A 12,312-nucleotide genomic window follows, 5' to 3' on the forward strand; every position below is an offset into this window, starting at 1 on the left:
TTAGCGTATTTAAAATGTGTACAACACGATCCGCGTGTAATCGCATTATAATTGCCTATGTCGCGTTTTGGCCCTACGGAGTGTCGGTCGCGGCGAAAGCATTTCAAGGGGAACGCAAACAGCCACGGGGGCGGGCGGGAGGGGGCACGAGCGGAATGTTCTAACGACCGGCGCCACTTGCAGAGTGGTAGTGTAAACTATATAGCGATATAACAATACGGTAGAAGTGTATACTATATCACTATATTCCGGAGGACCTTGAAAACGCGGAGCGACACGCGTCTGCTCGGGAACGAACCCGATCGAGCGTCCGTCCGTCCGCGCATACCGGTGTCGCTGACAAACCTCCGCGGTCTGGCGGCGCGCTCGCAACGCCTTCGTCCGTACTCGCTCTCGACCACAACCGCTGTACAGGCGTAACATCGAGACTGTTGGTCAGTTATCGTCGAATACACACCGTATTATTGTCGTCGCGAATAGTTTTCCGCAACGCGAAGCGGACGACAGACAACATGAATCCGACCGTAGCGCTTCGGCACGCGGCGGCAGTGCTGGTCGCAGTGGCGCTAATGTCGGCCCGGCCCGGCCACGGTATGGCGTACACGGTTTTCCAGGCGGTGGTCGAGTACTACCGGACGATAGCTCCGGAACCGGTGGACGCGGTGCCGGACGCGCCGTACATAGGCCGGCAGTACGACTTCGTGGTGGTGGGCGCCGGTTCCGGTGGCTCGGTGGTGGCCAACCGGCTGACCGAGGTGGGCGGCTGGACGGTGCTGCTGATCGAGGCCGGTGGTGAGGAGAACGCCATGACGGACGTGCCGCTGCTGGTCAGCTACCTGATCGGCACGGGATTCGACTGGGACTACCGCACGGAACAGCAGGACGGCGTGTGCGGCGCGATGGAGGACCGCAAGTGCCGGTGGCCGCGGGGCAAAGTGATGGGCGGCACGAGCGTCATCAACTACATGATGTACACGCGGGGCGTTCCAGAGGACTACGACCGTTGGGCCAGGCTGGGCAACACCGGTTGGAGTTACGAGGACGTGCTGCCGTACTTCAAGAAATCGGAGGACCTGGAAAACGGACGGGTCGCCGCGTCGCCGATGGCAACGCACCTGCACGGCCGCGGTGGGTACCTCAAGGTGCAGGAGCCACCGTGGAAGACGCCACTGGGACCGGCGTTCCTGCGCGCCGGCCGCGAGCTGGGCTACGAGACGCCCGTCGACTACAACGGTCCGCGGCCGCTGGGTTTCTCGTACGTGCTGGCCACGACAGACCGCGGTACACGGTGCAGCGCGTCCAAAGCGTTCCTGCGGCCGATCCGGCATCGGCCCAACCTGACCGTAGCCAAACGGACCACCGTGACCAAAGTGCTCATCGATCCAGGCACGAAGCGCGCGTACGGCGTGCGGTTCGTCAGGAACCGTCAAGCATCCTCGGTGTACGCCCGAAAAGAGGTGATACTGTGCGCCGGGGCGTTAAACTCACCGCAGTTGCTCATGTTGTCCGGCGTGGGCCCGGCCGAACACTTGACCAAAATCGGCGTGCCCGTCGTCAGCGACCTCCCGGTGGGATACAACCTACAGGATCACGTGTCCATGGCCGGGTTGGTGTTCCTGGTCAACCAGTCGGTGACCATCGTCGAGAGCCGGTACCGGCACCCCAAGTACCTGGTCCAGTACGCCTTGAACGGCGATGGTCCGCTGACCGTGCCCGGTGGTGCCGAGGCGGTCGCGTTCACTGCTACGCGGTACGCGACTAACGGGTCCGTGATGCCCGACATGGAACTGGTGTTCGGGCCCGGAGCTCTGACCGGTGACACGGGAGGCTCGCTGCACCGCTTGTTCGGCATGCGCGAAGACTTCTACGAACGGGTGTACGGCGGATTCCGTGGCCGAGACGCTTGGGGCCTAGTGCCCATACTGCTACGGCCCCGCAGCCGCGGCAGAGTCATGTTGCGATCGACCAACCCGTTTCACGCACCGCTGCTTTTCCCCGGATACCTGACCGACCCTCACGACCGTGACGTGCTCGTCGAAGGCATAAAACAGGTATACTTAAAGGCAACCATGCATAGTAGATAAAGCCGGTACGTTTTAATTTCAATATCGTTTGGATTTATAGAACCGATCGTACTATAATTACATGTAATACTTTTGTAAATTTGATGTACGTTTGACGTTAATGAGCGGTGGAACGGAAAGTATGATATTATTAGTGACGTTAGAATCATTTATAGCAGAGATGGGCAACTGAAAGTTATTAGAGGGCCAATTTAGAGAGCAAAAAAAAAAGTCATTCAAAGTATGCATTTTAATTTAACATAGATGTAGCAGAGTATAGACAATTGACTTTGAAATTGTATGATGTAATTTGAAAATGTAGCGCGGGCCAAATAAAAAAGGTTTGCGGGCCGCCAGTTACTCACCCCTGATTTATAGTGTATATTGATCGGTTTATGCTATATGCGATTGTGACCATAATATGTCCTGTTTCATGTGAAATTGTCTCTTTTTCATCATAATCTCCTGTTGATTCGGTAAACTGCCAACAGGATGCATTTCACCCCATTTTTTCCATATTATTACATTATATATCTTTTAAAAAAAAATCATTACACTAAACAAACATAAAATGGTTTCATATTTAAAATTATAAACCAAAAATATAAATAACAGATAATAATTTTCATTCAATGAGGGTTTCCGATTAAAATTAATGATAAAAAAAAGCATGCTAAATGCATTACGAGCTAATAATTTTAATACTATTTATAAACAATGATATCAAATATTCGAACTAATAAAGTCGTATAATCAAAAAATTAAAATTCGTGAATATTAAAGATATTTGATAGTATAATTATTATAAATAATAAAATATATTATTTATACTTTATTTATATTATCAGTAAATATTGATATATAAAAATGTATTATTAAATAAAATGTATTAGTTTTTAAATGCATTTTATTTTGGTCGAGAGGAGGGTAACAATAGTTTTTTTTATTTTACTTAAAACGTTCGTCCTATTTTATGTCCCGATACCTACACAGCGATAATTTGTATTTTCTAATGTTAAAAAAAATAAATCAAAATTTATCGTCTCTTTAACTAAAATTTCAAATATTAGGAAATGCATGTAGTTTTTGTTGCAATTTGATATGCTAATTACCCAGATTTAACAATTTAACAAATTTCAAATGTTTACTAGATTGTAGTTACTTGGCATACTTAACATACTTAAAAGTATATTACTTATTATAGTACTACATCGCAATAAAATAATAATAAATAATAAGGCATCTAATAACTGTTTTTTTGAACAATCGTAAATATTTACAACACACGCTCGCGTATTTTTTTATGCCGTTTTTGTCAAATTATTAATGTAATAAAATAAAATATTAGTTAATAATAGGTACTGAGTGAAACCAAAAAGACTAATAATCAACTTTTACTCCCGTAGGTCTACTATAAGTTGTTTAGTGTCAGCGTAGAAAAAAAAAGCGAAATAAATTTATACTTAAACCGTATATATCACAATATTTCCACACACTTTTACACCAGACATTATTACCCCATACTTGTACTACTACAAATGTATTCAAAAGTGTGCATACTATCAAATAATAATAATATTATATTATAAATAATAAAACCCGTTTGTCGACGGAGGGCAATGAAATCGTTTGACGGTTCGTCTGCACAATTATACTACTAACACGTTCGCACATATCTATAAAATATAATATATAATATACGCGTATTATTATAACACATACCTATACCTATTTCTATTAGCTACTGTAGATAATAATTTATGCGCAGCCCGACGACGACGATTTCGATAAACCGGAGGCAATGCCGCGGCGTGGCGCGTCTGCTGCAGTCTTATCTTGTCTTTTTTGTACACATATATACACTTAACCGGTGTTGGTCGACATGATATATAATACGCGGTCGATGACGATAGATTTATTAATATAATAATAATATTATTATTATTATGATAGTTCATACGACATATCATCCGAGTTGTACGCATAGTGAGAAAAGAATGAAATCGAAAACCCGTTGACCGGACGACAAGCTTTACTTACGGTCACGCTGTTTTTACTCGGCTACATCGTTATGAAATTTCTCGTAGTTGTTGCACACCCACATGACTGCAGCCCCCGGTCAAGTCGGCCTATTAAATCATTCAGGATCATTCGCCAAGCATGCTTACGTTCTTGTATTCGTTTCATAATAAATGTATTTAAACCATAATTTTTTAGATTTTTAACTATTTAGTATCCGTCGTAAGACTATATTTTCAAATATTTAGTTCTTTACACTATTTAAGGAGTATTCTATGACGACATCAACATAAATTCTTCAAATTAAAATAGATAATCGTTTTTTTCTGTAAAGTTCAAGTAGATGATTTTTATTGAAATGTTTTAAAATTGAAAATCTACAAAGGAGTATGCTTGGTAATCTTGTTTATGATGAGCAGATACGCCACCACGTGTTTTTATTTAAACAGGAGATGATCATATACCAGCCTACTCGCGTGATATATTCGTGTAATATTTATTGTAATAATAATATACGACATTATTATAGGTACTTAATTTGTTTCGCAATAGTTTCGTTAGGCGACCACGACTGCGGTTTTCAAATTGTTTTCGACCATGTCTATTAACGATGACTTCAATGTTCATATGAAATAATATAGTATGATTTATAATAATATTTTTCACGAATGCTAATAAACAGTATAATGTATATATACATTCTGCCATCATCGATAATTACGATAATTTAAATAAATACGATAATGATCAATATCATTCAAATTTTTAAACCACCACAATAAGTTCTTCGACAACTATAAAGAATCTAAAATCATAAATATATACACACAGACTGGGCTCAAACAACAAACTTAAATTATTTTATACTGTTTTTATATTTATTGAGATTATTTTGTTTGTCCTTCAAAGTTATTTATGCAAATGTATGTATTTCTTAATACATTTCCAAATTTTTATGATGACTATATTTACAATTACAATATTATTAGTTAATTAAAAATTTGTCTTTTATTAATTTTTCAGTTTTCTTTATATATGTACCTACTAATTACCATTAGCGAGTTATCTATGTTTTTATAGAATATGTCTAAATCATAATTAATTAAAAATCATATTTTTTCAATAACTATGGTTTATTTATGGTTAAACGAAATTCTACTTAAGTAAACTATTATTTTGTCATTTAATCAAACGTTTACACGAGTATTTATATGTTACAAATCTAATGTTTATCATTTCATTTTAATAGGTATTAATTAAATCATTTGTCAATAAAACTAAACATGTATTTTGGAAATAGCTTTCACTTTCTTTGTTACTTTAAAATTATTACTCAAAATTAAATATTTCAACGTTTAGGAATAATGATAGTAGTTTTGAAAAAAATCATGAAGTATAAAATAAATTACTCTTTTTCTTTTTTATATTCATTACACTTAATTATTATCTATAATAAATTGTTATTAATTCAAAACTATAAAATCATTATAAAATTTAAATAACGTATAAATAAATAAATACATCAATCGTTTTTTTGATAATTAATACATCCAGTATTTCTTTAAAATTAAAACATTACATTTTATTAATTTAAAATAAACATTCAAACTACAAATCAATTGCTTAAAGTAAATGTTTAAGGTCTTTCAATTATCTTATTCATAATATTATTTTATGTAAACATTGTAAACTTATAAAATATATATTAATAATAAATATATTATTGTTATATTCTTTAAATTTGAAAGTCAACAATTTATCACAAATATATGATATTCAACATAAATCATAAAATAAATTATAACTATATGACATACGTGTTGAATGACTATAGTAATAATTTATAACTAGGTATTATTATTAATTTAACACATAAGTTGCATTTAATCTTTATAATAGTTATTTGAAGAATGGTTTGTGACTCATATATTATACATTTTCATAACGAATTTATATAAATTATTGGCCGTGTAACACTAACCAAATAATACCTTGAAATTTTACTGTTACAATTGTAAATGTAATTTGAAATGATTATTGAATAAGCAATATATAATATACTTACTATAATTACACTGTGAGTGAATTAATATAACTGATGTTCAACAATTTTTCTAGATAGGTACGACCTTCCAAGTTAGTTGCAACATAATACAAGATATAATCACACTTTTTCTTCTTACCCATAGATATGTAATTTTTGAATTTCCAATATATTATAAGCACTAGATTATATTTACTCATGGATCTTTATATTTTTAGATAACATAATATAATTGTTAAAAAGAAACAAATTTTATTTTACTCGTTTGAATTCAATTTTAAAAAATTGTATACGCAAAAATATTATTTAAATTACTTATTCTAAAATAATATAAAGTAACCAAAAAGTCAATTCCAAATTTTCCCTAAAATATAAAAATAGATACTTTTATTTTTTGTATTTATAATTTTAGCAGTTAAAACAGATTCTGGTCTACCGACTTAACTTTCTTACAAATGAAAACATATTAAAAATGTGCTAGAAAATCTATGATTTAATAAACTTATAGTTCTTTTAAAATAATTTTAAATGTAATGACGAAAGTAATTTATTACAGTAATACACTATTATTTGTGCCAATAATTTTCAGATGTAATGACGAAAGTAATTTATTACAATACTACACTATTATTTGTGCCAAGACGATCTCCCAGTTAAAATACATACTATCGGTTAATGTATAAACACAATTTATTGTACGGCGTAACGTATAGGCAATAGAGGTACATCATTGCCTTCAATCAAAATTTATTAAAAAACAATGTTTTTAACAAATAAAAACGTTTGTTTTATATTATTAAAAAACTGAAATTCTAAATATGATTCCATAGATCATAATAATGTACAATTATAGTAAAAAAATTCATAACATTTGTTTTCTTTTTAATTGTATTTATTTTTCACATCATCTGGTAATCATATTGCAGGCTATCACGATAAGCAAAACCCAAGCCTTCCAAAAATACGGATCTACGCTGTTGTCAGTGCCATTCCCAGGCTGCGAACACGAGTCGTTCGGGTCGGACGCGTATTGGGGATGTTCCATCGGGCAGTTGACCACCAACCTTCACCACCAGGTGGGCACGTGCAAGATGGGACCGGCCTCAGACCCGGATGCCGTGGTCGATCCAAAGTTAAGGGTGCGCGGTGTTAAAGGGCTCAGGGTAGTGGACGCGTCTATCATACCACTCATACCGGGCGGCCACACCAACGCGATAACATTCATGATCGGCGAAAAAGCGGCCGACATGATCAAGGAAAACTGGATCAAATGATTGAACCGATTGTGTTACGCTGCAGTGAATGTCGTATAATATAATACACTATGCGGTAGGTTCCATACATAATATTGAAATAATATTTGTCGTTGTTTCGACAAATATCTGAAATATCTAAATTATATAAAAAAAAATTTAATATTTTTTACCGGTTGTAAAAACAAATAATTTGTTTTCACCATCATCATCTTATGTGAAATAATTTATATTTCAGATGTGAATGAGGAATTTGATGATAAATCAGTAATTTATTTTTATGAAGGTCCTACATCATATCACCCATAATATAATACTGGAAAATGTGATCGTTTTATGGAGCAGATTCATCCATCATCGATACCTCGATACTAATGCATAATACATCGATTATACACATTTCCATACCAATGAACAATAGTGTTCAAGACAGTATACGCTGTAAACTATACGTCATGTAAATAAGAAGATTATAATGATAATATTATCTAGTCAAAAAAAATTGTACAATTTTGCTTCCATTTTTTTTTTTTTATATATTACCTATCTACATTTAGTTTATTAATTTTGCTTATCATGGATATTATGTAAAAATACTATTATATTTAACTAAATGATATAATACTTATCATTTAAAATAAAATATTTTTTTATTATGTTTTACTTTACTTAAAATCAAAAAATTTTAAAAATACAATGTACATATCTTGTTTTTAAAAAAGAATCAAAGAATACATTAAGTGTAAATAATACATAGTTTAATATTATTTTTAAAGCTGTTTTTCTTAATAATATTCCTTTTTTCTATTATATTAGTTATCAATTATGGAATATCGTTAATTATACGAACTTTTTTGTTTTATGAATAAATATATTTGGCAATACTATGTTATAATATTATAGTAGGTTATTGCTGATTAATATTAAGTACATATTATACAAATATTTAGTGGTGTCTCCATACAGATTTTTTATAAATTTACATTTGTCTAAAAAAAATGGACTATTTTTAACCTCAAACATCAAACATTCCTCAGTGATATAATATTTAAATATATAGCTGAAACTATATAAAAATATTCAAAAGTAATATTTTACACAGTGATTCACAACGCAAACTTTACATATTATTATTTTAATTTAATGTGATATTGATTAGTTGTAATGTTTTCTAGTAGGTTATTTTAATTTTTATTCTTGTTTTTAATCGAATATTCAAACTAAATAGATATTAAAGTATTAAAAGAGAAGCATTAATAAGAAAAGCTATACATCATACGTAATATTTATAATATTTATACAGTCTTACAACAACTGTTCTATTAAAAATGTTGTATGATGTAGTATTAATGTGATATATAAAAAGTGTTTCGATGTTTAAATTGTGTTACAATTTATATTATCATCGATGAAGTTTAAACACGTCTTATTCATTTTACACTCAATATTATATCAACTATTTTAAACCCGTCAATTTATTCTGTTGAATTTTTGGTAAATATTATATTCAATTAAATTATTTTATTAAACACATATACTTATACATAAATATAAAATTTATTTTTAAATACGAAAATCATTCTTAGATTTTGTGATTATCATTGAAAAATGTATTGATTTTTACAAAGATGAGAGTATTTTTGTTTTGTATAATATATAATATATTTAATACAATATACACGAAGGTTGTTGAAAAAATAATTACATCTTAAATTTTGAGTTGATTTTTGATAGTTAATTGGATCTAGTTTATATTATTTTGTTAAGGTCAAAATAAAAAATTCTTAGTAATTTTCAAAATATATACTGGGAAAAACAAAAAATAAATAAAAATGAGAATTTAATGTAGAAAAACCAGAATTTGACAAAATCGATACATTTTTTTTTATTGTATTTAATAATCAAATTATGCAAACTTACTAATCATGTTTGGAAATTTAAATATATTTATTCACTATTAAACAAAAATATATAAAATTACGATATTAACTTTAATGATAAAAGAACTATACATGTAATCACTGCTAACTAAATTACCATATTTTATACTTAAAATTTAAAAAAATTATGTGACAATAAATACTTCTAAAAAAATAAATAATTCTACACAAATATCACGTAATACATTACTTTTAAAAATGTAAACTAATTTAATAGCTCATGAAATATAACTAACTTAAAAATTTTTGTCTTGCTAAAAAAACTTTTTTTTTTTGGCGGTGAGGTACAGCAATGTTACTTATATATATTATATATATGTATATGTATGTCGTATGTGTGTGTGTTGAGGCATATGCCAATATTCATGATATATATAAGAGCATATATGTTAAAATATAATTAGTCGCAAAATATTATGTAAAATCGAACTCTGGAAATACTGGTTAATGTAGAACGATAACGCGATACCAGAAGGGACATCTAGCGTGGCAGATATTTGTAGAGACTATTATAAATAGCCTAGGGAAAATTCACAGACCCTAAATACTCACATATAACCAAACGTGGGGGTAGTGGTTTGTTCTCTTCCAAGAGAAATGGTCGCTAACCAGACAGGGTCAAATCAGACGTGGAATCATGGAGCTTGCAACGATAACTCACTCGCTACCACAAATGTATTCAGTCATATTTTTTACTTCATTTATTTTTCATTTAAAAAACCTTTGAAATATTTTGCCAATAAAAGTATAACACTAACTAGTTTACGTTTAAATTATTCAAACTCCTTCATTTCAACGAACTGCCCGACTGGGGCTCGTTACAATATATTGTATATATATATAACGTATAATATTGTTTAACTTTAATGCATTCCTATGATTAAAATATAAAGCGAATATAATTTACAGATACAGAATTCATTATCAAAAATGATTGGATTAAAAAAAATTCTGATTTGTATCTTATTTTATGGTGTGAATTTCCGTGAGTATTGTATTACACTTCATTAAAAACGTAGTGACATTTAGCCACATCGTTAACCTTTCTAAAGATGTTCTCAATGTTAAATGTATTTCAAATACGAAAAATAATTGCCATATAAATATTCTAATGAAAATTAACTTGATATTTTATACTATTATACATTACATTAAAAATTATTACTAAGCAATTTTTTAATTTCGCCGAACGCTGAAAACATAGCATATAGTTTATAGGTTAGTACCGTTTGTAATAGTGTGAATAGATTCGTGATAAAAATATAGCTAAAAATGAATCTAAATATTTTTATTAGTAATGATAAAATGTTATCAACATTATAATATCATACAATTAACATTTATTAAATTACAACATAATTATCAAGGTTTGAAGAAAATTGTAATTTTTCAATTTTTCATTTAAATATCCAATCTTATTAAAATATGAATTTAATACTCTTTTAATTAAAGCTATCTTTACGTATTTTCGATATTTTCGAATTCATCAGTAAGAAAAACTTATAAAGAGCAATATATTAAAATGTTAAGCTTTTACCAAGAAACTAAAATTGTATCAACATAAGTCAAAAAAAAACTATTTATTAATAGCTAACAAAAGCTAAAATATTTTAAAAACAATTTTTTGTATACAACATTCTAATATACATATATATATATATATATGTATTTGAAAAAGTTTCAAGTATCAATCATTATTCATTTCAGAATAATTATTACTATAAACAAAATATATTTAGATGTTAACTATAGTGTTTGCAACATAAATGTATCCTAACGTTATCACCCTAGAAACCACCCTCGTCAAAGTTCTGAGCATATTTTATTCTTTAAAACGTAATGACTAACACAAAAAAAATATATACTTAGTACATAAAATAATCGAAGAAAACTAAAGATTCATGTATTATTATTATTATTATTCATCTTTCTTAGCATAATATATTATAATATTATAATGCATTTAATAAACTAATATACAACATAATTTATACTTCAATAGTTCAATTTAAAATTACAGTTGAAGCACAATCCAAAATACGATACAACAATGAACTTAACATGGGTACCAAGTTTATGCAAATAAATAGTAAGATAATTAGTTGTAAATATATTGTTTAATAAACATTATAACTATTAATATACCTATTGGCAACCTTATTTTCAGGAAATGGTTTACCACCCTCAGCATCAGTATGAAACAGAATGAAATATAAAAAATATAACATTTATTTAATATTGTTCGAGTAAGACAAAATAAATATGTTTACCGCTGAAGAAACACACTTATCAATGGTTATTTTATAATAACTTAGCACTCTATGACGGATAATATTAAAGAAAAACAAATGATCTTGAACGATAAACCTAAACAAATACAAGTTAAATACAGAGAATATTAATATTTTATAGTTATAACGTTTTGTTTAAATTAATAAAATATAACTGCAACTCTATATGATTTTATTTTATTGATTAACTAGCTGAACCAGAAACGTTTAGCTATTACTATAATTTAGTATACATATTATATACATATAAATTATACTTTATACATACTATGTAGAATGTTGGTATTATAATATATATTAATATATTATACTATCTTAATAACCCGGCTTCACTCGTGTACAGTTTTCTACCAAATACCGGTTAGGAAATTTTTTTCTATTTTTAATAATTTTGACCTTCTTAGGTTAAATTCACATTAAAAGCTTACAGATAAATAAAATAAAAGAATCCTAAATAGTGTTGAAAGTTGGTAGCAAAAAGATTACTAATTGTCTAAAATAACGCACTTTGCTGATAACAACCCAAGTTCTTTATTTAAACGGCTGGTCTTTATGATCGGTTACTTTACTTCAAATATCTCTGGTTAAGCGTAACATTTTGAAGAAAACCAATATGCTATCCAACTGTGAAAGTCTTATTCTAATTACTTCAATGGTTTTGGAAAAGAAAATTTACAGTTTACAATGTAAAGGTAAGTTTGA

At 31.4% G+C, this 12,312-nt stretch overlaps 1 protein-coding gene and 1 long non-coding RNA gene across 2 annotated transcripts; both read left to right on the plus strand.

Annotated features, from left to right (window-relative positions):
- Positions 1-273: 273 nt before the first annotated feature.
- Positions 274-8,140, plus strand: LOC132921658 (glucose dehydrogenase [FAD, quinone]-like). Its single transcript, XM_060984805.1, has 3 exons — positions 274-2,051; positions 7,053-7,455; positions 7,618-8,140. Exons 1-2 carry the CDS (start codon positions 513-515, stop codon positions 7,398-7,400), a joined length of 1,887 nt encoding a protein of 628 aa, XP_060840788.1. The 5' UTR covers positions 274-512; the 3' UTR covers positions 7,401-7,455; positions 7,618-8,140.
- A 635-nt stretch (positions 8,141-8,775) lies between these two features.
- Positions 8,776-11,775, plus strand: LOC132921478 (uncharacterized). The gene is made up of 4 exons (XR_009660891.1): positions 8,776-8,873; positions 10,229-10,304; positions 11,340-11,408; positions 11,487-11,775. It is a non-coding gene; the product is annotated as an uncharacterized LOC132921478 (long non-coding RNA).
- Positions 11,776-12,312: the final 537 nt, after the last annotated feature.

This window comes from Rhopalosiphum padi, chromosome 2 (genome assembly GCF_020882245.1).
Source record: "Rhopalosiphum padi isolate XX-2018 chromosome 2, ASM2088224v1, whole genome shotgun sequence".
NCBI classification, from domain to species: domain Eukaryota; kingdom Metazoa; phylum Arthropoda; class Insecta; order Hemiptera; family Aphididae; genus Rhopalosiphum; species Rhopalosiphum padi.

What these genes read in the sequence shown, in the direction of transcription:
- LOC132921658 (XM_060984805.1), top strand. Translation starts at nt 513, where the DNA reads ATGAATCCGACCGTAGCGCTTCGGCACGCGGCGGCAGTGCTGGTCGCA. An exon ending in TCGTCGAAGGCATAAAACAG is followed by an intron (nt 2,052 to 7,052) that starts GTATACTTAAAG and finishes ATCATATTGCAG; the next exon opens with GCTATCACGATAAGCAAAAC.